General features: G+C 57.0%; 6 protein-coding genes across 6 annotated transcripts; 1 reads left to right on the forward strand and 5 right to left on the reverse strand.

Moving 5' to 3' along the window:
* Positions 1-712: 712 nt before the first annotated feature.
* On the reverse strand, positions 713-3,214 carry DL89DRAFT_155738 (uncharacterized protein). The gene has a single exon (XM_040883615.1). It carries the CDS (start codon positions 3,095-3,097, stop codon positions 857-859), a length of 2,241 nt encoding a protein of 746 aa, XP_040743984.1. The 5' UTR covers positions 3,098-3,214; the 3' UTR covers positions 713-856.
* DL89DRAFT_322723 (uncharacterized protein) lies at positions 3,174-5,929 on the reverse strand. Its single transcript, XM_040891350.1, has 2 exons — positions 5,862-5,929; positions 3,174-5,740 (listed from the first exon to the last, which is right to left on the reverse strand). Exons 1-2 carry the CDS (start codon positions 5,876-5,878, stop codon positions 3,310-3,312), a joined length of 2,448 nt encoding a protein of 815 aa, XP_040743985.1. The 5' UTR covers positions 5,879-5,929; the 3' UTR covers positions 3,174-3,309.
* A 109-nt stretch (positions 5,930-6,038) lies between these two features.
* On the forward strand, positions 6,039-7,918 carry DL89DRAFT_267568 (uncharacterized protein). Its single transcript, XM_040887551.1, has one exon. The coding sequence runs from the start codon at positions 6,122-6,124 to the stop codon at positions 7,883-7,885; it is 1,764 nt and encodes a 587-aa protein (XP_040743986.1). The 5' UTR covers positions 6,039-6,121; the 3' UTR covers positions 7,886-7,918.
* On the reverse strand, positions 7,916-9,031 carry DL89DRAFT_223080 (CheY-like protein; the record flags this gene model as incomplete). Its single annotated transcript, XM_040884622.1, has 2 exons — positions 7,916-8,216; positions 8,613-9,031. The coding sequence occupies 2 exons, from the start codon at positions 9,029-9,031 to the stop codon at positions 7,916-7,918; spliced, it is 720 nt and encodes a 239-aa protein (XP_040743987.1).
* A 4,253-nt stretch (positions 9,032-13,284) lies between these two features.
* Positions 13,285-15,618, reverse strand: DL89DRAFT_283897 (uncharacterized protein). The gene has a single exon (XM_040889757.1). The coding sequence runs from the start codon at positions 15,568-15,570 to the stop codon at positions 13,333-13,335; it is 2,238 nt and encodes a 745-aa protein (XP_040743988.1). The 5' UTR covers positions 15,571-15,618; the 3' UTR covers positions 13,285-13,332.
* Positions 15,619-18,527: 2,909 nt separating this feature from the next.
* DL89DRAFT_274921 (GPP34-domain-containing protein) lies at positions 18,528-21,133 on the reverse strand (the record flags this gene model as incomplete). The annotated part of the gene is made up of 4 exons (XM_040889242.1): positions 18,528-18,815; positions 19,002-19,581; positions 20,914-20,986; positions 21,115-21,133. The coding sequence occupies 4 exons, from the start codon at positions 21,131-21,133 to the stop codon at positions 18,528-18,530; spliced, it is 960 nt and encodes a 319-aa protein (XP_040743989.1).
* Positions 21,134-24,298: the final 3,165 nt, after the last annotated feature.

The raw sequence follows: 24,298 nt of genomic DNA on the forward strand, positions 1-24,298 counted from the left end.
AGGAAAAGAACGCAAGTCTGCGGACAACCTGGCTGCAGCCTGTGCATATTCGTGCTGCATGATCACTGGCGTCCCTCTTTCTCATACGTCATGGCCACCCACCCGCACACATTGTTGTGTGCGAAGCATCCAGACCCAGGAGGGATTTATTTTCCACAGCACTCCGGCGTCCAGCTATTTCCCAGCTCATTTGCACTGGTTTCTCCTTTTTCGTTCCAGAGGCACATGCCTCAAGGGCTGGTGCAAGTCAGGACTCCTTTTCAGCTTTTTTCCTCTATTGACAAAAACCAGAAATGTTCGTTTCCCTTTTCTCTCCTATTTCCTACATGTCCAAAGTTTTTGTACTTTTTTAATATCCCTTTCTGGCGCTGTCCATCTTCCTGTTTCCAGACCCACCCTCTTTCCCTGTACACATAGCCTAACATGGCAAATAAGAAACAAGTCAGTTTCAAAATCGACCTGCCTCCATTGGCCGCCAATACCGTGCAGGCAGGACCCAAGCCCAAGGCAAAGTCAAAATCACCAAAGCCCAAGCCCGCGCAGGGCCAGGGCGATGTGCTGGACAGCATGTCCCGCTTCGAGCAGGAGTTTTATCTGTGCCCGTTTTGCGGCTTCCCGACATCCGACTACAAGGGTCAGATCCAGCATCTTGGCGAGTCGCATCCCTGGTACAGCCTGGAGATACATGCAAACATGAGATAGGCCTTTGTCGAGCGTGGCCAGGAGGGGGCAGGAGCCCCGAGCACACAAAATGGATGTGGGCGCAGCTGTTGGCCGCTGCCAATGCTTGTTCAATTTCTCGCCTAAATGTTTTTATGTTACTACCCACCAATGTATTTATCTGCACATGTGTAGTCTACTTGCCACGCTCAATGGGTACTGCCTCCGACCTGCAAATCGGACATCTGTTGGCGCCCTGGGTGAACCACGAGTCGCCGCACACCAGGTGCAGCCCATGGTGGCACTTTAGCACACGCAGTATGTCGCCGACCTCAAAGTCCTCCAGGCACACGGGGCACCGCTCAGCCGACACCAGATGCACGACAGCCGGCATACTGCCAGTGTCCACATGGCTTTCTTCCTGGTCGTCCTCGCCAACAATGAGCTTGGCAACCGACAACTCAGCGTCCTCCGCCGTGCCCCGCGTCTCGAGGCGGTATCTGGCCAGCGTCTTGTCAACCGCCTCCTGGCTCACCGTGTTCGACGACACCTCGCCGATGATATTCGCAATCTCCATGAACAGCTCGTAGTTGCCGCCCGACAAATTCATCTGCAGGTCCGTCGAACTCATGTCGTCCTGCAGCAGCTCGGGAAACAGCTCGTATGTCACCATGGTCAACAGCAGCGGGTTGCCCAGCGTCATATCCTGAATGGTCACATATATCGAGAGGCCAGCGTTGTTTGGCGCCCCATCTCCAGGCGATGCCGGGGCGGTGTCTGCAGCGCTGGCTGGGGCTGTGCCTGCTGAGCCCGGACCGGCACCATCGGGTGTTTCCTGGCCCGCCTGCACCGTGCCCCCGCGCAGATGGCCGACAAAGTTCGGGACCAGCGAAGTGAGCCGCTGGCGCAAGCTCTCCATAACTGATTGCAGCCTGGGCACCGCCGGCTGCTCCGGCCCTGCAGCCTGTGGCCCCGCGTTAGCCAAGTCACGCGTCAGCCTGCTCGACAAGGCGTTCTCTGTGGCCTGGATATGCCGCTCAAGCGACTCGCTCATGTCGGGAGTATGTGCTCCGCTGGCGGTGCTGTTGTTGCTGCTCGACGAGGAAGTGGTGGCGGCCGTTGTTGTCGTAGTATCGGGACTGGCAAATGAAGAAGGCTCTGCATTCTCCGCCTGTGCCAGGCGGCTGAGCATATCGTGGCTCATCTGCAGGCCCAGGACAGCAATTGGTACCTCAATGTCACGGCGCTCGTCATGCATGGCCCGTGCAATTTGACGTAGCCGCCACAGCCTCTCGTCCCGCTCGTGGCGGACGCTATTCCGGCGCCGCTCGTCCAGCGAAAGAGGGCGCACAGGTTGCTGCTGTGCATTGTCGGTAGCTGCCGACTGGTCAGATGGCACCTGTGCAGTGCCTTCCGGGGTCTCGGCTGCTGCTGTCCCTGCTGTTGCTGCTGTTGCTGCTGCTGCTGCTGCCGCCGCCTGTGGGACCGACGGAGCCGTATTCAGCGAAAACATGGGCTGAAACTCGGGATTATGCGAGATGCTCAGGCGGTCGTACTGCAGCAGCGCCTGTTCAATGGCGCCTGGCATCAAGAACATGCGGAATATCAGGCCAGATGATGACGACGCTGGCGATGACCCAGACTCACTGCCATCAGCGGCATCATCTGCCGCACCAGCCGAGGTTCCAGACGCATTGGAAGTCTCCTGACTGCCATCATCAGCAGCAGCAGGAGCAGAGGCGGGACTGGCCGCAGCCATCTCGACATCGCCGTCACCCGCCGCCGCTATATCCTGCTGACTGGCTGCCTGCGGCGACTGGCTTTCCTCCTGGTGCTGTTGTCGCTGGGTCACGCCCGACGCATAGGTCTCGAGCATGGCCAGAATAAATAGCGAGATGTGGTACGTCAGGCCAATCCGCCCCCTGGTGTCCATGTTGTAGCCGGGCAGCCGCTGGCGCACTTCCGAGTGCAGCGCCAAAAGCGAGTCCAGCATTCCGCGGTTGGCGATGGCAGTGTCGCGCACCAGCCGCCGCCGCTCAATCTCCTGGGATATCGAGTTCACCACCGAGCCGCCGATGACCCGCGCCAGGAGCTCGTTTCGCCGAATCCCCTCTCGCCGACCGGCATTCGGGGTCGTCGGCGATGCCCCCGCTGCCGAGTGGGGTGCTGCTGGCCCTGATGCTGGAGAAGTATCCGCGGGTGCATTGTTCGATTCCGTCGCTTGTGTAGTCCTTGCTGGGGTTGTTGTGTACGGTGAGTACCGGGTCGCTCTCTGCTGGTGCTGCTGCGGCCGTGCGGCCGTGCCTCGCACACTCGACGACTGCGCGCGCGCCGGGGTGTTTGCCCGTGAGGTGTAATCCCGCACTAATCGGCGATTCGGGCGGTCGTCATTGCCATTGCTACCGGGTGCATTCCACCGCGAGTAGGCCTGCCCCATTGTATGTATAGATAATGGCGCCTCTGGGCGGATATGTGATATAATGAGAGTGGTGTAAAATACAAGAAAAGAGGGTGGAAAAATATGTGTATTTGAAGAGAAGAAAAAGAAACCAATGCGCTAGAACTTTCTAACCACCTCGCACAAAGTGATCTGGCTTCTGGGGAAAAAAATTCCGCATCACACAAACTGCCAAGGGTAGAACATCACGTTTATTCAAAAGAAGTGACAACAACATAGCCGTTGCGGCACCCAACGACCAGCCGCGAGTCGTCCATAGCACTGGCGACATACTTCAGGTCGCGGACACCCTTGCCAATAAGCACCGAGTCGTCCATGGCGGTGGACTTGCGCAGCGCCCGGTACAGCCTGTTCATGTCGCGCATGACTGCCTGGGCATCGCGCACCTGGCCGCGGTGGTCGACCACATCGACCGGGCGCTTGAACCGGCTCTCATAGTGCTTCTGGATATAGTACGGCGCCGAGTTGCTCAGCGCGTCGATGCCGAGATTCGGGTTCTGCACCGCATGGAACAGATCGGGGGTGCTCTGCTGCAGGAACTCGACCGCTGACCGCAGGTAATTCACAGAGAATGGGACGCGGCCAAAGTCAGGCACGTCGGTCGCATAGCGGATGGCAAACATGGAGCGCATGGCCTTGGCGCTCACTGCGTCCAGGTCGTTCAGATCCACAGGCTCGTCGTTGACCAGCATATGTGACCACCCGGTCTCGTCCACAAGGTCTCCCTGGCCTTCGCCACCCCCAAACCCGCCCGGCATCTGCAACTCGAGCTCCTCGATGATATCTTTCAGCGCCTCCGCGTGTTCCCTGCTTGCGGGGCCCAGGTCCGTGCTTGCGTCGACGGGATACAGGCCCAGGCTCACTCCCAGCACAGCGTCGCTGGCGGGGTGCTCCGGATCTTCCACCGGCGGCATCTCGCCGCCCCCCAGCTCGCAGATCCGTATAAACCCGTTGGCCTGGTACAGCACTCGCCGGAAATCCAAAGTCGCAATGTTGCCCTCCAGCTCGGCGAACCGCGAGTTGATGTTCAGGATATGGTACCGGTCGTTCTGCGGCGTGGTGTTTTGCCGCAGGCTCTGCATCCGCCTGCCGCCCAGTGCCGGTCCGTCGCGGTCGCCGATGATCTCGCTGTACATGCGCTCCACGTCGCGCTCAGACCGCAGCAGCTGCTTGAGCGTCTCGCGCCGCTCCTCATCGTAGGATTTGGTTGACGCAGCTGGAGTATGGCCAGCCGCTGACTCACCGCCATCGCCACTGTCTGCGCTGCCAGGGCTGTCAGGTGCCGCCACATTTCCGTCCACTGGTGGATTGCCCCTGTGGTCCTGTTCGTCCTCGGGACCGCCGATGAGCATCAGCTCCGAGATCGGCGGCAGCCCGTCAATTCCTGGCGGGTACAGCTCGTACTGCCCGAACGTGTATTTGCCGTACACACACAAATGCGACATATGCAAAAGCCTCATCGCATACGGCGCGCCCACATTGCCATGATAGATCAACGGGTGCAACGGGGTGTTCAGTAGCGTGTCGATATCCCTGCGGGCCTTGGAGCGATCCGTCACTACAATGACGCCCGACTCATCGACGCTCAGCATATGGTTGTCATTGTCCAGCACAAACACCGCCGTGATCGCATACTGGTGCGCCGTCTGCAGCGCGTCCTCCAGTACCTCGCCGGTCTTGTGGTTCAGTAGCGTGATCTGCGTGCCATGCCCAACCACAATAAACTCCATCCAAATATGCAATGACCCGATCCGCACGTCCTCCAGACGGAACTCGCGCAGGTGCTTGCCAGTCTCCAGATCATACACGTCGATGATGCCCGCTGCCGACGATGTGATCAGCCGGTTGGTCGACGGGAAGAAGTCAAACAGCTCGGGCCGATGCCGCAACCGCACCACGCGCAGTTTCGGCTGGCACGGCTTGCCTGCCAGATTCACACACTCCAGGATCACTCCCGCCTCCTTCTCCGACAGGCTGCGCAGCATGCCGTTGCGCTCGTTCTTCTCCAGAACCTCCCGGTGCTCCTCGGCAAGCTCATTCGCCATATCCCGCAGCTTCTGGTACTGATGGTCCAGATCCCACAGACGCATTGTCTTGCCCATCTCGTGCAAGACACACACAATGCCGCCCTTTATCTTCACCACCTTCACCGGGCCCTCCCACTCGTCCCGGATATCCGCGTCAATGCCGTCCATGCCTACCGGCGGCAGATACATGCGCATTCGCGGCACCCCGGTCGTCCACCGCTTCTCGCGGTTCATCAGCTTGCTCAGCAAGTGCGGCAGAACCTTGGGCGCCCGAAGCAGCTGCATGTTGAGGCGCTGCTCGATCCGGACTTCCTGGTCCTCATCCATCTCATCCTTGCTCTTGCCCGGCTCATCCACCTCGTGGTTCTGCTGGTTACCAAAGCGCGGTCCCCGGAACAGTAGCGGCTCCTGGTCAAAGTGCGATCTTTGAAGCAGCCGCTGGTACAGCACTGCGTGATCGGACACCAGCTTGTACCAGCTGTGGCTCACCAGCATGCAGCTGTAGATGTCCTCGATGTCCAGGAACTTGCTGACAAGCACCGAGAGATCAAATGGCAGCCTCATAAGCAGGTCCTTTTGCAATTCGCCCGAAGGCCTATACAGAAGAAGAAAAAAGAAGAGGCGCGTGGTTCAGGGCTGGCCGTGCTTAATCTCTGTGGGCTGCCGAGCCTCTCCCTGCACCGGCGCGCTTCCTGGAGCGGCCCTCGCTAACTTACCTTTCGTCCGAGCTCATGGTCAAATTCTACAAATGAAAAATAAAAAATAGTATGTAAATTTATTTGGAGAAAGCAAGCCTGTGAGCTTGCTCAGACCCATCCAGGAATTTTTTTAAAGGCTTGCTCTTCTCAAAAAGCTCATGCACGCCGCGCATCTGCCTGCCCTGCCTTTCTTCACTCACAGCCACGCGGTAAAATTTGTATTTTTTACTCACTCTTTGTGACTTTTTCTTCAATCTACGTCACCTTAAACCCCTCTAATGCTCACATTGTCGCTGCGCCGGCTGCTCGGTGGACGCGGCAAGCAGTTCCTGGCCCTCTCTCTCCTGACTCTGACCCTCCTGACCCTCCTCTACCGTAGCCGCGTAACAAAGCCACAGCATGAATGGGACCCGCACACGTTCCCGAGCGCCGAGCACCAAACGCTAGTGCGGCAGCGGCACAGTCGCCCGCCGGTATTCGGCGACCACCCAGCACCCGACTGGTCCGCCACAGCCGCCCAGCAGCTGGAGCTCAACCAGGTGATACAAAGCGCGCTGCGCACAGGCCACCCAACCGACGACAGCATGTTGTGGGTGTCGCGGCGGAACAGCGTGGTCAGCGCGGCAAAGAATGCCTGGGATGCCTATGTCCGCGATGCCTTTGGCAGCGACGAGTATCACCCAATGTCGCATAAGGGCAGCAACATGACGGTGGGCGGCTTCGGATACCATATCGCGGATACCCTGGACACGCTGCTTTTAATGGGCTTGAAGGACGAGTACAAGCGCGGGCGCGACTTTTTGGTAAACAACATCAGCTTCAACCAGTCCGGCGCTGTGTCGCTGTTTGAAACCACGATTCGCGTCCTTGGCGGGCTCCTGTCGGCCTACCACCATTCAGGTGAAAACGACGCGCAGCTGCTGGAAATGGCCAGAGACCTGGGAGAGAGGCTGGCGAGATCATTCGCCACCGACACGGGCATCCCGCCTGAAACCGCGTTCCTGCAGCAGGTAGGTAAGCCGCACGCAGGTCTGTCGAGCACGGCCGAAGTAGCCACTCTGCAGCTCGAGTACCGCTATCTGGCCAAGCTCACCAACAGCATGGACAAGTTCCGGGCGCCGGTCGACCGCATCATGTCTGTCATCTTCAAGGCGCCCAAGTACGACCACCTTGTGCCAATCTACATCAACGGCGTCACTGGGAACTTTACTGGCGACGACATCCGCCTTGGCTCACGCGGCGACAGCTACTACGAATACCTGCTGAAGCAGCACCTGCAGACCCGCCAGACCGAGAACGAGTTCAGACGCGAGTACGACAGCGCGATCGAGGGCGTGAAAAAGTACCTGGTCGACACGACTCCCAACCAGAAGCTGACGTTCATTGGCGAACTGACCAACCTCAAGCACGGCCCGCTGTTCAGCCCCAAGATGGACCACCTCGTGTGTTTCATGGGCGGCAACCTTGCACTGGGCGCTACGAGCGGCCATTCGCTTGCTAATCTGCCGCCGCAGTCCCTCAGTGCGCGCGACCGCGAGGATCTGATCCTGGCCCGCGAGCTGACAGAGACCTGCGCCCACATGTATTTCGACACCCAGTCAGGGCTAGCCCCCGAAATTGCCTACTTCAGATGGACTGACCGCCGTACCAACAAGGAAAAGGCGTTCGACAAGGACGACCAGCTGACACTGCCCGATGGCGATATCCTGGTGCACGCACCGGACCGTCACAATTTGCTTCGGCCAGAGACGGTCGAGTCGCTGTTTATCCTGTGGCGGATCACAAGGGAGCAAAAGTGGCGAGACTATGGTTGGCGCATCTTCCTGGCCTTCGAAAAGTGGGCAAAGTACAAGGAGGGCGGGTACACGTCCTTGCACGATGTCACAGTGGTTCCGCCACCGCGCGAAGACAAGATGGAGACGTTCTTCATGTCGGAGACACTAAAGTATCTGTACTTGCTTTTCAGCGACGACTCGGTGGTCCCACTGACTCACTACGTGTTCAACACCGAGGCGCACCCGCTACCCGTCTTTACATGGTAATTTATAAAGCCTAGTAAAACACCACATATATCAAGCCTTGTTGACCTCGTTGTTTTGCTCCAGGCGCCACAGCCTCCACCGATCGTGGTCGATCAGCGCCTGCATGCATCCCCACTCCATTATCTTCTTGCGCAGCCAGATCAGACTCACAGGCTTGGTCAAAAAGTCGTTGCACCCAGCCGCCAGTGCCTCACTTCTATCGCTCTGCAGTGACGACGCTGTCAATGCCACAATAATGACCGGCGACCGGATTCCTCCCGGCGTCAGTGCTCCTGATGATAGCGGCTGGCCACCCGCCACCTCGCGCATCAGTGCTGCAACCGGCGCCAGCCTCGGCGCCCCGCTCTCCTTCTCGCTCGAACGCAGCGATTCGGGGAACATGGCGATCTGGCTCGCACCGCTGCTGCTTCCGCCAGGCTGGTCTGGCGACAGCATCCCATCGCTGGAGTGCTGATCGTCGGTCCCAGTCACATGTGGCGATGCTTGCCTGATCTTGACCTGCGGCATCACCAGGCTCGACGTGCTGCTGGTATGGCTGGAGCGGCTGAGCTTGGCCTTCTTCAGACTGGCTATGGACCGGTTCTTGCGCACGGCCTCGGGTGTCGGTGGTGCAGGCGGCAGCAATGGCACAGCGCGCATAAGCCCATTCGCGTACAGATACGGCGAATTGCGTTCAGAAACCGCCTTGCGTGCATGCGCAGGCGCCCAGCGGATATGGCGCTCAGACATCGAGTAGCTGCCACCCATCATCCACACACCAATACGCTTGGAGCGCTCCAAGCTGCGGATACGCTTTGTGGCCGTAATGCCGTCCATGATGGGCATGCGGATGTCCATAAATACAATGTGGTATGGTCCACGCCCAGCGATCATCGGCATGCGACCCAGCGACCCTAGCTCCTCGGCTGCTGTCGTCCACATCCGGATCGCCTCCTCACCGTTCGATGCCACGTCGTACGAAACATTCATGTGCCGCAGGAACCGCTCCATGATCCCACGGTTAATCAGGTTATCTTCAACCAGCAGCACACGGATTGGCGGCGACACCTGCGATCCCAGCTCATTGAACAGCCCCAGCTTTGCATGCTCGGCGTGCCTGCCCTTGCCCTTTCCTTTGCCCTTATCCTTGTCCTTGTCCTTGTCCATGGCCTGAGGCGGTAGCGTCAGCGACTTGTATGCCTTAGGCCCAGTCAGACGCTTCAATGCCACCTCACTGTCGTCAATTTCAGAGCCGTGGACGCTTTCACCCTTCTCAGACTTTTTAGCCGCTGCCTCTGCTGCCTTCATGCTGGCACGCTGCAGCCGCGCACGCAGCTTGCTCTTGCGGTCCTGTGCCGCCGCCGAGCCACCAGCCTTTGCCGGAGGGACGTTAGCAGGTGCTGTGCTCACCGCCGCCGGTTTGCCGGCAGCCTCTGCCTCAGAAGCAGGTACCGTGCTCTTCTCCACTTCGCCCTTCTTCTCGCCACCCAGACTGTCACCTACTGGTGGCAGCTTGGGCAATGGCTTCGACTGGTCAATCGATGCCCGGGACGGGATCCGCAGCAAATCTGACTTGGCTGGTGTCGGCGGGGGCACCAGCTCCTTCTCATCGGGCTCCTTGCTCGGCGTACGCAAGAGCGGCGACACTAGGCCGCCGCTCTCCTTCAGCTCCCTCAGCTTGCTCTTGGCGCGGTTAAACATCGCCAGCTTCTGCCGCAGCTTCGACCGTGCCCTCGATAGCCCTTTCTCTGCGCTTACCGAATCGGGCGCCAAAGTACTGCTGGCGTCGTCACCAGCGCTGATTGACCGTGCCACCATGCTGTCAGCGTCAGCCTGGACCTCCTCAGTCTCCTTGGCCACCTTTGGTACTGCTGGCTCGACATTCACCTCGGGCACGCTCTCCCCCTTTGATTCGCTGCCTGTGGCAAACGACTGTACGTCAGACTCTTCCAGGGACTGAGACAGCGAGACCGGCCGGCGATCCGAAGTGTCAGCCGAGCTAATTGTGTGCAAGTCAGCACTAGTATTTGTCTGCACCGATGCAACGCTGTGCCGCATCGACTCTGGCATGTTCGGATCAAACTGGATCAGTGGACTAATCGGCGAGGCAGCATCGTCGGATTCTGAGCATGCCACACTAATGCTGGCCGGCCGGTCTTTGATCCGCCTCAAGGCCTGTTGCTTGTTTGCGCTCCCAATATCGAGCGCCAGCCCTCCTTTACTGTCCTGAACCGCCAGATTCGCAATCATCTGCGCCATCGTGCTCGAGGTTGATACCCGATCGATGCCTCCAGGTACCTGCTCGTCCGGCGAATCATCGGCCGCACTATTGCCACCACCAGCATTAGCCGTGTCAGCGTCGGTTTGAGCCTTGGCTGTGGTATCCGCACTAGCAGGGGGAATACTCAGGCCACCCATCGTCGATAGATCGATCGTGGTGGGAATGATTGGCGACACATCCGGGTTTCCGCTGTCTTCGACTGGCATTGACGCTGTGCGCTCTGGAAGCACAGGGATTTCCGGTGACTCTGACATTGTGCGCAGGCTCTTGTACATGATGTCGCTTCCCGCACTCTTTGGTGTGCCGGCGTCCTCATCATGGCGCGGCCGCATTGCCTGCGGCTGGCTGATCTGCATGTGGTACTCTGACTGGTGCCGCTGGTGGTTGCGTGATACCTGCTGCTGCTGCTGCTGTTGCTGGTGGTTGTGATAGTGCTGCTTCTGGAGCAACTGCTTGTCCAGCGCAGCCATATTGGGAGAGAATATCTGCGATACCGTCGGCACCATGGCCGAGTGCACACTTCCTGACGGACTGTTACCAAGCCGTGCCAGGTTGTGTCTCTCCAGCCGATGTGACTCCCATGCCATGCGCAGGCTGCCCAGCAGCCGCCCCTCACTGACAGGCTTTGGAACAATTTTGATAATTGGCGGTGGCAGTGGGTGCGGAACAGCCTCCAGCTCATGCACATACTCCCGGTACTTGATCACACGCGAAATAGGCACAAACACGATTATAGCCAAGGTGGCAGTGAAAAGTGCTCCGCGCCGTCTGAAGCTGCTCGCTGGCGAGCGCATCTCGGGGATTTCTGGCATGTTTTCGTCAAACGGACTGCCGCGTGCCGACTTGGCTGACGACGTAAATGTCAGTGTGCCGCGTAGCGCCTCGAACTCTGACTTTAGCGCATCCATGTCGTCGTCGATCAGCACATATGCTGGCGGCTTCTGTGCTACGGGGTGCTTGATTGAACCAGGAGTGGTTGGCAGCCGGATCGGGAAGCCCATCGCCAGTCGGTCTACCTGGCAGCCTGCTGTGTTCGTCAAGTACTGCTCGAGAGCATTGAGGAACAGTATCGACTCCTCGATGTGTGTACTCTCTCCTGGCTGCAACGCACCCGCATCGGGTTTGCTGGCTGCACGGCTCGGTAACTTCATGGCATGGGTAGGTGTGCGGAGAATTATACGGGCGCTATGCAGCATGTTACGGAACTCGGGCAGTGATGGGGAATAGCCAAGCGGGGCATCAAGCACCAGCCGGCTGTTGACCTCGACCAAGGGCACGGCGAGCTGAAGCTGGTCCTGTCTTTGCGACTGATCGCCATTGCTTGGCTCCAAAGCTGCAGACGTGCGAGGACCAAGCGCGTTATGCAACACTGTTCGCACAAATAGCCAGTCACTATCGGCACCCTTCTGATAAGCCTCCGACGGCAGAATGGCTCGAACCGAGTGCCCCGAGATCGTCTGACCGCCAAACTCACGAGCCTTTTCTGCGCGCTCTGTCACCAGCCACCGAGTCTCGCAGTCTAATTTACCTGGATACACATACTGCGTCAGCGCCCGAATCTCATCCAGCTCAAAATCTGCCCATCGGCGCTTCCCGCCGCTGGCCACCAAACGAGACCGTCGGCACGTCACATACACAGCTGCCTGGCCGCTAGCTGTTGAGCGCAATGTAAGCCTCACCACATCACCCTTCTGCAGGTAGTGCTCAAGCAGTATAGACGCAGTCTCCAGAAGCACATGGCGTGCAGGGACAATTGACTGCGCCGACAGCAAACAGCCACCGTACTCAACAATCTTCTCGGAGTCGACTTTCTCAAACACCACGTTGACCATTTCCTGTACCGGCCCTGCCACGCCGGGAAGAGAGAACGAGATGGACACACCCAGTTCGTCTGCACGCGCAGCCAACGTATCAGCCATGCCCTGCACAAAAATAAGCGGATCGCAGGCGCAGTCCTTGCCATGCTCGTCATCATCCTCCACCAGGTCGCTGGGTGCGTGCCACGACGGTAATTCGCCTGGTGGCGCCATTGCAAAGGCCCTTGTCATCGCTGACGATTTCAGCACGTGGTCTAGAACAAACACAGCGCTATTGACACTGGCCATGGGCGCTACAGCATTGTTATACTGGGTTGTCTCCTCAAACATCTCGCAGACCATTTCCCGCCGCCCACTTGCCAGCCGCAAATGCGCCCGCAAGAGTCGCCCGAACCGCTCACGCTCTGCCCGAATACTCGCAGGCAGTACGCTGGCCACACGCGTTCGCCCTGCATCGGCATTCCATGCGACCAGCGCCAGTGCTCCGAAAAACGCCAATGCACGTAATCGCCTGTTACAGTTTAGCGTCAGCAGCAGTAGCGTGTGTGCAAAGTGCTCTGCCATTGCTCGCCGCCGCTCTACTGACGGTATCTCGCCCAGAACTCTGTGTGCTGCCATTAGCGACACTGCGACTATGCGCAATCCTTCATCGGCAGGTTTGCGCGCCAGCTGTGCCTGCAGCACTGTGTAGAGCTCCGACGGTGCACGCGCGTCTGTCTGACCTTTGTTTTGTGTGTGAGACATGCCGCATTAAATAAAATAGAATATTATACACTAGAGGGACAGGCGAGGGCGCTGGGAATCAGGCGCTTTGGAATAAATAAGAATGTAAATGAGGCCAGAAATAAAATGGGTGGAATTGGACTCGTCACAAAATGGAGGAGCTGCAGAAGAAAGTGTAGAGAAATGAAGAGCTGGTGTGTGAAGCATTACTGCAGCTCTGTTGACTGCTAGCTTCTCCGCGCTGGCTTGCCAAGCGTGATTTATGGCCCATCACCGAGCCAAAACAGCGCGTGGCTCGCCTTCCTTTTTTGCCCGTAGCGCCTTGCAGATCGGCCACAAACTCAACACATGCAACACCACCACCACCACGTAGGCAGCAAACCTCTCAACCAGGCTCGCCAATTTACACTCGTTTCTTGCCCTCTATTCACTGGGCTCAAGATGAGATCGGTCCCAAAACTGGCTTGGCTTTTTATGCTTTCATGCTCTTTCAGCTTGTGGCGGGTAATGCCATCGACTTGTATACCAGCCATAACAGCTGCTAGTGCACTCTATGCCTCCGTCGTAGTAAGGGGGACTATTTGAGGTCGTCTTTGATTGAAGTATGGTAGTAGCATGCATTTAAAATTCATTTACAAAAAAAATCGTCACCTATCCTTGGTTAAGAATGTGTGCACAACATCCATCATGCTACGCAACCCCTCTAAAATCTCATTCTCGTACTTCACCCGCTCCGCCAAAGGATCCACACCTTTTGAGAGGATTACATCGCTAAATGGATCGATATAGATGTTCACCACCTTAGCACCTGCACAGCCTTCGTGAAGAAAAATGATCCTGTGAAGCCTTACAGCTAGGCCTTTTAGGAACTTGTACTCAGGCTGGAAGTTAACGAGGATTTCGGTCGAGAAATTGTCCGCAGAATGCATATGGTTACCTTTAGCGCGTCCAATTTCATCCATACTTTTGCCATAGCGCCAGCTGTTGATAGGAAAGTCCCGCGAGTCTTCTTCAGACATCCGGTCGTCGCTATTAATACCAAAAGTCCCCAGCCAGCAGACGAGATAAAGAAGTGATTCCCAGTCGTCCAGAGCCGTGCACTCGTGCTTGACACCCCTGAGATTGTTGAGGCTCATGAACGGAAGCGTGCCAGTACGTACTCTGCGGCTATCGCCCTTTTGGACATCGAGCCTCACAGCGTTGTCAAAATCAATGAGAAGGCCGCGTGCCTTGCCGTTCTGACGGACAACAAGTATGTTGTTGGTCGAGATATCCCGGTGCAGCAGCTTGCAGTCCTCTACCAGCGCTGTGTGGCATTTCATTGCATCGTATAGCACGCATATCAACTCGACTTCGCTTTTGGTACTCCGCAGGGGCTCGCCGACAGGCTTCTGGCACAAACGGCGGTGGATCCGGCAGGGAAGCGTCGTCTCGTCCTGTCCAATGCACATCGATCGCGATTCGTCCGTAAGTGCGCTCAGGATATTGTCGCTGCTGTCGACTGTAGACCTCTCACCAATATGGAGCATGACATCGCCACACACTGCAGAATATACATAGGGGAACTCCAAGTTCTTGCCGCCGAACGTGTCGCGAATATGCTCCAGATGCTTCGCCTCATTTCGATCATCCGACTCAGAGTCGCCGGTAGCTGATAGTGCCCACGCGTCCTTAATAACGACTGCCTCGGTGCTGTGAATATCAATTGGTACTGTAGTCGCCATCTCGATAGTTGGGAATGCAACGAAGCAGCGCGTATGTCTGCCAAGGACGCTGCTGGCGTTCGCGATAACTGCATTCGAATATAGATGTGTGGTTTCCTGGCTCGCACGATCGTAGCAGTCAAATTCCCAGCAACGCGATTCGGCAATGTACCGCATGGATGTGTCGTAGCCAAGCTGGTCTCTCTCGCACAGTGACCAATATACCAGCAGCTCAACGAACGAACGCCGTCCCTCTGGCGTCGATAGGTGCATCACAGGTGACACCAGAATGAAATCGGGTAAGAAAAGAGCCACCCGGACCTCGCTGCCACATCCAGTCAGCCCCCATGCAAACCGGCGGTTCTGCTGGTATGCAAATATGTCTCGGGTGTAGTCGATATTTTGCACCAGCGCATCCCGGGTCAATGAAGGACAGACTTTGAACTCTGCGACGGCAAATATCTCAGCAAAGCTCTGAATGTCGAGGTTGTCGATATCGCTGTCGACGTCAACGATTCCTAATGCGCCATCAATACGCAGTCCTGTATCCGCCTCATCTGGCGAAAAATCATGGTTATCGCTCGGAAGCAACAGTCGTGCCGTCAAGCCAACAGACTCGCGTTGGTCGCCGGGGAGCCCGTCAAGATGCTTCTGGATGTGACGTGCAACAGCCTTTACATAGTCGTCAAACATCGGCTCCATTTCACGTTCTAACCGTTTATCGTCGGGGTTCCACGCAGCCCACTCACGGATATTTTTGCTTCCAGAATCTTTGCCCGTGACCGTAGCCTCGATCGCATCGGCAGCCTCATCACTAATCGCTGTGGCGATATTCAGCGTTTGCTTGTTGCGCGGCTTCGCGATGTTGACCAGGCCGGGGATATCAAGACGAAGATCCTCCGTGTGGATGAGCTTCGACTCAGCCCTGCGCTGGGTGTTCTCCTTCTTAGAGTTCGAACTCGCGTTCGATGTATTACGCCCAGACGTCGTGCGCACCTTTACTGGACTAAACCCAATACCTGACAGTGATAGAGTTGACTGGCTGTGCGAGCCCTTGCTAGACTTTGCCTTTGCCTTATGCTTCGGCTTCGACTTTCCCTTGGATTTTTTTGCTGGAGAGAGGGCCATCAAATCCCACTCGCTATTTCCTTCAGCTGGGCGTTTTCTGACAGGTTTAGTCATTGAGGGATTTGGGTAAAATGCAGAAAGTATGTAAAATGCGGAATGCAGACGATAGGGTAGAGCGACTGTAGTTGCTGCGCCTTTCCAAGCAATAAACAATTTCGTCTAGTCCCCAGCCAATCACAATAACAACAATCGAAGTTTTATTAGATTCACTAATATGCAGCACAGATCAACCCGAGCACACTTGTTCACACTTCAACGATGGTTTGGCCACCTCTTCGATCAATAAAGAAGTGTAATCCCTGCTGGAGTTGCGCTGCCGAATCAGTCCTCAGGCCTCCCCAATCCAGATCCGTGTTAGAGGGGACTCCAGGAAACCAAGCTGGAGCTCAAACACATCTTGCCTCCGGAGCATTCGCCATAAAGCGGTCACCACAGTCGCACAGCTGGGGCAATTCATTCCAGAAGGCGACAGCAGCTGCTCGGTTTGTCATACAGCCAGCGCAGATTCCTGCCGCTACTTTGTTGCCTGCCTTAGGATCCAGCGGTTCTTGGTGTTAACAATCAGACAAATGAGTGCTTATCGGCATGTATGGAGGAAAATATGTGTAGAATCAACAGAGATATAAAGCGAAACCATTTGGACTTTCCTGGGCTTCCCCTTGCACTGAGTGAACAAAGTCAACTGGTAAGCACACGGTTCCATTGGTGATATCTTCGATATAGCAGACAAGCATCAGGTTGTGGACATACCGCTCGTGTCTGGTCGCAGCGATATCCTCAAGGGACTACAAATTTTTAAACCCGGTAAAAAAAGCTATTCATGCTGACGGAGATACGGGTAGACTCGTAAATGAATGCATTGACAACACACCACCACTCTCGGTAGAGACCCATCAGTGAGGATAGTGTACAGGGCATATTCGGAATTCCAAGGCAGTCCTGAAGCCCAGGCGATAGTCTATCAATATCACCCATGTACGAGATGATGCCTTCAATGATGTGGTGGAAGGTGATCCGTGCCTATGCTTCGCGTTCAAGGGATCTTGAAATGGAATAAAACAATGCTTGTTGGCCAAGGACCTCCGTGTGTGGGGACCTTGTTACACCATGAAGTATATAGCACAAAATCATTTCAGTGGAAAGAGAAGGGAGATGGGAACTGAGCGCTCGCCATGTGTCGCCCATGCCACCTCAGCAACCGCAGCAGCATGGAGAAGCAAATGTGGCTTAGGCGCAGCAACCTGAAAATGCACAAAAATGATCAACCAAGAATCAAATTTGCGATTTTTTCCCACCGAACGCACCGCGTACGCGTTATAGTCGGGCTTCAGTAACTGCTCAAAAAAAAAAACTCCTGAGCCCTTTTCTTCTCCAGTTGCTTAAAAATAATCTAAAATATGTTTACGCAGAACAGCAAAAAGAAGCAGACGACATTGGCGTTCAGCAAAAAGTCCACGTCGGGATCAAAGACCTCGACACTGGTCGAAACGCGCTCAGTACACAGCAACAAAGCACGCGCGACGCCGTATTCGCGGCCAGCAACAGTCGAGCCCACTAAAAGCCAGTATTTCGGCCAGTCCCGATCGCAGCCGGCGCGTGTGCAGAAATCTGATTTATTCAGCTCGGTGGTGTCGGCTCGTATGAGCCAGCCAACAATTCCAGTTGACGACATCCAACCATCGAGTTCTGTGAGTTTGTCAGCAAAGCAGCTGGAAGCCTTCAATATGGCAGTGAACCAGCGTTCCTCGGTGTTCATCACGGGCTCGGCCGGCACGGGCAAATCAGTACTGATGCGAGAAATCATCAATGCGTTCCAGAACCAGCTGCTCTTGCCTCCAGACGAAATCCAAGTGACAGCGTCAACAGGCATTGCAGCATTCCATATCGGCGGCCGCACAATCCACAGCTTTGCTGGCGTCGGCTACGGCAAGGGCACGATGCAGTCGTTACTGAATTTTGTGCTAAAGAGTCGGAATGCCATTATGCGGTGGAACAAGGTCAGGGTTCTGATTATTGACGAAGTGTCGATGCTCGATGCGGCGCTATTCGATGCCCTGGAGTTTATTGCCAGGCGCGTGCGCAAATCCACCGCGTTCTTTGGCGGCATCCAGCTAGTCATAACCGGCGATTTCTACCAACTGCCGCCGGTCGACCGCAGCAGCCAGGCCGGATTCGCGTTCGAATCCAAGGCGTGGCAGCAGATTGAAAATACCATTGTTTTGACACATGTGTTCAGGCAAAAGGACATGCGGTTCGTCGATATGCTCAATGAAATGCGGCTCGGACGGCTCTCTGACCAGACCCTTGCGCAGTTCCGCGCGCTCGCCCGCAAACCCAGCTACCCAAACGACGGCATCGAGGCAACCGAGCTCTACGCACTACGCAATCAGGTGGAGACGGCCAACCTGCGGCGGCTCGAGTCCCTGGAGGGCAAGAAAACCGTGTTCCATAGCACGGATAATTTCACGCAGCGCGGCCGCGAGAGCATGCGGGTGGAGGATGAGATGCGCAAGAAGATCGATGCAGTGGTGATGGCACCGCGGACGCTTGAGATCAAGCAGGGGGCGCAGGTGATGCTGATCAAGAATATGCCGGAGCAAGGCCTGGTTAACGGCAGCCGCGGGGTGGTCAAGGGGTTTGAAATGGTGGGGGTGCGCGAGTACCCGGTGGTCAGGTTCACGACCGGCGTGCAGATGACCATTGTGCCGGAGGCTAGCGAGGTAGAGGCTGGCGGACATAGATTCAGGCGCACGCAGCTGCCGTTGATTCTGGCGTGGGCACTGTCGATACATAAGAGCCAGGGGCAGACCATCGACCGGGTGCTGGTGGACCTGGGCAAGATCTTTGAGAAGGGTCAGGCGTATGTGGCACTGAGCCGCGCCATCGGCCTGGAGTCCCTGCAGGTGCTGAATTTCTCCCCGCAGTGCATCATGGCGCACCCGCGCGTGGTGCAGTTCTACGCGGATCTGTCGCGCAAGCTTTAAAGGTTGTAAAAAAGAATCGAGAAGAAATTAGATCAGCTTGTCCATTTTCCTCAGCACACAGATGACCGCAGCCACGACCTCCTGGACCATCAGGTCGCCGGCCTCACCCGAGTCGACTTCGGGCGAGTACAGCGGCGAGTCCTTCTTGAACGGCCAGTGCCCGTAGACGTCCATCAGGTCCTCGGCGCGAGCCACCGCGCGATCGCGCGTCTCCATGTCCATGTGCGTCAGCGGGTTCTCCAGCACACTGCCCGCGCACGCTGCACTCACCAGACAGACACGTCTCAGCAGTGCAAACCGGCGCTCCTCCTCGCCCTTATAGTACCGGGAGTTGGCCACGCCGGCCATCTTCAGTCGTCCGGTCTGCCCGCTGATGCCCTGCCCGACGCCATAGGCTCTGTACGCACTGCCGTTTACCGGCGAGGCCGTGCCCGACGCCCGCTGCGAGCGTGTCGGCATGGCGGCAGCACGCGGCAAATTCAGCGTATCGAACACCCTTACAATGACCTCGTCCTTGGCGCGCCCGTCCTGCACCGGATGCGTAGCCATGTCAAAGAACAGGAAATTACGCTTCTCGGTGCGCAGCACGCCCTTGTCCACCAGCCCCTTAGCCAGGCGCTCGCGCACCTGCTTCAATTGGTACCCGGCCTTGGCGATATTCCACGTCTCGCCGCTCAGCAGGTCCATCCAGGAGGAGACGCTGCGCGGCATTTCACTGCCCTTCATTGCCCGCAGCGCTTCGTCCAGGAGGACTTCGCCTGTGGGCCGCGTTGAGATAATCTCCAGGGGGCGATCGCTCAGGCTTGTCATGCCTGTGAACGCATCCTTGCTGATGCGGATCCGCCGCCGCAGTGCCAGCTCCATCAGCATGCAGCCGCGCAGCACGTATGACAGAGAGTCGTTCCAGAACGACAAGTAGCCCTCTTGGTCCTTCAGCCCCAGGAGAAGCGTCTCCTCCATTAGTGTCAGGAGCGGCGCCTTGTCGCTTTTGCCCTCATCTGCTGCCGGATTCGGTGACGGCGAATTGGCTGTTGTCCCTGCGCGTCTCTCATCATCGGCTTCGCGCACAGGTGCAACTCGTCTTCTCGACAGACCTTCGGACATTTACGTTTTTAATTCCTGTAGTGTAGAAAAGTGTACGAGAAAAGAATAGTAGCTAGAAAGAGATGCCAGCCAAGGAGGAATAGCGCGTATGCACATTGCGTGGTGATAGTTCTAAAAATGCATCATGTTAGGTGTGTCAAAGCTGGTCCAGCAGCCGTTGCCAGCATAGGCACTTGATCAAATTGATCAAAATGGGTCCTTTTTTGGTTTTTGCGCAGTGGGGTCTCGCCGCTGCTGAGGCAGAGTGCGAAGAAAAAGTACGCAGCACGCATCCGCCCCTTTGGGACTTGTGGGCTCTCCAGGGGAGGACTCAGGACGTTCTACAAGGACACGCAGATAAGTCTTTTCTGCAGCGTACGCGTGAGTGTCATCCACTCAAAGGAAAACGCAATCGGGGCGAGCATCGCAGAAAGCCCATATGCGGGGAGGGAGGCTTGATCACCAACACGTCCGACATGTTGACGTTCGCGTTTTTTTGAGTACTTCTCCTCCACTTTTGCCAAAAAGAAAATTTTTTTTATCAATCACGCTATATTTTTCATTATCCATGCCGCTCCTGGATGGAAAGCCCATAGAGCGCGTCCCGCCGCCAGCAGTGGACAGCACGGCGTCGCGGCCGCAAGGGTGGCAGATCCGGTTCACCGACGAGCTCTTTGACGACTACGACAAGTACCTGGAGCGCATGGCGCTGTACCGCCGCACCATCTGGACGTGCTCTGCGTCGGGCCAGTCCGGGCTGACATACGAGCAGGCCTTGTTATCCGAACGCGCCTCCTACCACCGCACCACGGGCATCGGCTTCTCCGACGCGCTGATCTGCGAAATGCTCCTATTTATCAGCCAGTCGCGCCTGCCGATCTCGCAAGCCATCGACGCCCTGTATTACCGTTTTCTGTACGATTTCTTCCTGGGCGAGCACCTGGACGTCAAGTACCCGGATACGCAGGGCGCCATGTATGAGTGCGTGGTAGTCGGTATTGGCGCGCTGCCGCACGCAATGTCTGCGGAGACGCAGACCGGCGCGCAAATCGCCATTGAGCGGCTGGGCGACTCGGCGCCCGAAATCATAAACATGGATGGCCGCATGCAGAGGCTGTTTACTGTGCGCCTGTTTGACATGGATGGGATGCCTATCGACGACAGCGACATCACAGTGCCCGCCAGCGAGCTGAGCCGTTCCCGCAATGTCTTCACCAAGGTCGCCCTGCGCCAGTTCTTGGATGCCCATACTTTGCGCGGCTCACGGCCCGGCTCTCCATGGATTATCAGGTTTACGTGGCGCGAGCGTTTCCGCATCCCGTACATGTACCGTGGCCAGGCGCTGCTATTGCGCGGACCTGCCGCGCGTCCGCCACCACCAGCGCCCGAGCCGGCCCGCGTGGCTATTGCGCAGCTGCTCAACACCGAGGCGGATCCGCATCCCGACGAACGCCAACTCTTGGTCAAGCCGTTCCGCCGCCTGCCGATCGAGGACCTCGACTTTATCCAGTACAACCACATCAAGAATCGCGCAGGCCTTTTGTGGGCATTGCGCGACAGGGTTGAGAAAAAGAAGCAGAAAATTACCGACTTCTTCCCCCAGGGCAATGCCGAGGAGCCCGAAGAGCTACAGCGCTGGCCGGTGCCCATTACCACCTGGCAAGTGCCCAGTGCACTGGTGTCGCGCACCCTGGCTACATACATGTTCATCAGCTGCTTCAGCACCCCGCTCAACCTCGATCCCTACCCGCTGGACTACTTTGAGACCGCGTTGGTCCATGAGCAGCCCGGCCAAGCACCGGATCCGTCCACTGCATGCTTCAGCACCGTGTACCGTGAGACCACCATTGCCTTGCTGAACTCGATCATTGCTGATAGAAAGCGCACCCAGCTGCCAAGCAATGTCGAGGCGCGGGTATCACTGATGGTAGAATACCAGAACGAGAACATGTCTGACCAGGAGGACGAGGAGCCCGTGGCCGCCACTGTAATCGGCACTGACGAGCACGCCATGGACGTCGACAAGCCAATCAAGCACGTGGAGCCGCCAGTCAGGCAATTAGAGAAGCCGGTGGCTCTCCAAAAGCCGCCCACTGCGTCCCGACTCGGCTCGCGCTCAGCTAAACTGCGCGCCAACAAGACCATTGCACAACAGCTCCAGAATGGTGACGACAATGCCATTGCGCGCCGCACCCGTCACTCACGCCTGCAGTACAGCTCGACCATGGGCACATCGTCCACCGACCCCAGCGACGACGAGGGTGAGGAAGAGGAGGAGGAGGAGGAGGAAGAGGAGGAGATCAAGCCGAAGCGCAAACGCGGCCGCCCGCCAAAGAGCAAGCCGGCAACACCTGTGGTCTCCGATTCCGAGGATGTCGCTGTTGACGACGACTCCACGATGGATGTTGATGAACAGAGCACTGATGTGCCCAGCGTCGATCTAACTGCCATGCGCCCGCACGCGCTAATTCGCCATTTATCGCGCAGCTGGGCTGCATCCAAGATCACTTCAGGCACCTGGGCCGCTACGCTTATTGGCTGGCTCAACGAAGCCGCCTACGACTACCAGGAGCTAACCGCCATCTACGAGCAGCTGTGGGCCGACGACTCCCTGACCTCAACCAATCTCGAATCCAAGCTCTACCAGATTCTGACTGCCGAGCAGCGCCTTTTACTTTTGGAGCTCCTGGTCGGCGAATGTACAAACAACGAGAGCATCCGCGACTACCTCGACCAGTGCTCCGAGGTCACTGCCGAATTAAAGCGCGAGCGTCTGGAACTGCGCCGCGAAGCCAAGAAAATCACTGAATCCCTGGCCAATCTGGACCGCGCCGACGCCGCCGACCTGCTGATTACGCCTGGTGCTAATGTGTCGCGCGCCACTGGCCGCAAGGAGAAGGAAGAAGAACAGCAGAGACAGCGCGAGCGCCGAAGGCTCGGCGAAAGCGAACGCACGGTCGCCAGACGCCTGGACCATATTGAGCGTGAGCTACGTCGCCATAACATCGGCCGCCTGACACCCATCGGCTGCGACCGGTTCTTCTCCCGGTACTACTTCCTGGACGGCGTCGGCGGCTGCCCGCTGACTGGCGGCTGCGGCCGCGTTTTGGTGCAGCCGGCTACCAAGGACGACTGCAACGACGCACTGGCGCGTTTGCCGCGCTTTGCCCGCAACACCTGGGCCCTGGAGCTGCCACCGGCCTGGCGGCACGTCATTTGTGACGAGGACGAGCAGCTGCAGCGGCTCGCGTTCCCGAATCCCTCAGAATCCCTGCCGCCCAATGACGATCTGTGGGGGTACTATGCGACGACGGCGCAGCTCGACCAGCTCAAGAAATGGCTGGATCCGCGCGGCAAGCGCGACTCGGCTCTGCTTTCGGAGCTCGAACTTTTGCAAAACTACGTCTCTGGCAGCATCCGCCGGCGCTGCCAGATGCTCGAGCAATCGTATATGGTGCAGGTGCGTCGCCGCGAGCACATTTGTGACCAAATAGCCATGCACATGGACAGTGAGGAGCCCGACCAGGAGCTCGAACGGCTGCAGCGGGAACTGGCCAGTATTGACCAGTGTGAGGTTTCGCGCGCATTATTGCCGCCTGCTCGCCTGCTGGCTGACGATGAAATCTCGGCGGGCATTAGCAGGGCGTCGAGCAATGAAGCGACGCCGAACGCCGATACCGCCATGAGCACGACCGGGTACAGCAGTCGTGCAAGCAGCGTCGAGCCGCCGTCGTCTGTGGATGGGATGTCGCGCAAGCTGCCTGGAAAGCCGGCACGTGGTCGCCGTCCAAAGAACCGTGCGCCTGCTACCAAAACCTATCTGGACGAATTCCTGGCCTACGAGAACAAGTAACTATCGTAAAAGCTTCCTTACTCTCTTGCAATCGTATTTTTCCCCCTGAAACTGCACCAAGGGCTGCATGCCCCGCACCAGTAAGCACAAATGTCTGGGCAGTCTAGCTATTATTACAGTTGTTGGACTATCGACTACCTCTACAGACAATTTTATAGTCCAAAAGTGTCCGACCGCTCCTTAGAACGTTTTTGATCGGCTGAAAAGACTTGCGCTCTTTTGAGCCTCAAAACGAGTATGCGTGACTCGCTCTGTGGACTCCTAGAAGCACTATTTTTTTTTGGTCGATGGATCCAGATCGTAAGGTGTCAAACATGTCTTAATTGCACCCATTGATATATGGTTCCGGGTTCAATTTTTAAGCGCTATTCATCATAGCTCCTTCGCATTTTGCAGGTCCAGCAGTTCAATAAACGAATCACTCAATTTCCACATCCTTGGTGCTCAGACTTGGAATCGCTGGCTTGCCGCAAAACTCCGGAGCAGGTTCGGCTCAGATCCAGTGCTGATCATGGGCAATTGGAGTGCGGCGATGGCCCGGCGCCATGCGCCGATTCGTGGCAAGGGATGGCACGACAAGTTCAAGCACCATGGCTTTGAGGTCTATCTGATCGACGAATTCCGGACATCGTCGATGTGCCCATTCTGCTGCGAAAAGTCGCTGCAGACATTCCGGCATGTTCCTAACCCGCGGCCCTACCAGAGATCGAAGAACCCAACTGTGAAGTGCCATGGCCTTCTCCGCTGTACAAGCGAGTCATGTAAGCGGGCCATGGCACAATACAGGCGGGCCTATTCGTCTCGGCTCTTGAACCACGATCTCGCAGCAGTTCTAAACTTCAGGCTCATTTTCCAGTCACTG

This window comes from Linderina pennispora, assembly GCF_002104995.1.
Source record: "Linderina pennispora strain ATCC 12442 chromosome Unknown DL89scaffold_6, whole genome shotgun sequence".
Lineage (NCBI taxonomy): Eukaryota > Fungi > Kickxellomycota > Kickxellomycetes > Kickxellales > Kickxellaceae > Linderina > Linderina pennispora.

What these genes read in the sequence shown, in the direction of transcription:
- DL89DRAFT_155738 (XM_040883615.1), bottom strand. Translation starts at nt 3,097, where the DNA reads ATGGGGCAGGCCTACTCGCGGTGGAATGCACCCGGTAGCAATGGCAAT.
- DL89DRAFT_267568 (XM_040887551.1), top strand. Translation starts at nt 6,122, where the DNA reads ATGCTCACATTGTCGCTGCGCCGGCTGCTCGGTGGACGCGGCAAGCAG.
- DL89DRAFT_283897 (XM_040889757.1), bottom strand. Translation starts at nt 15,570, where the DNA reads ATGACTAAACCTGTCAGAAAACGCCCAGCTGAAGGAAATAGCGAGTGG.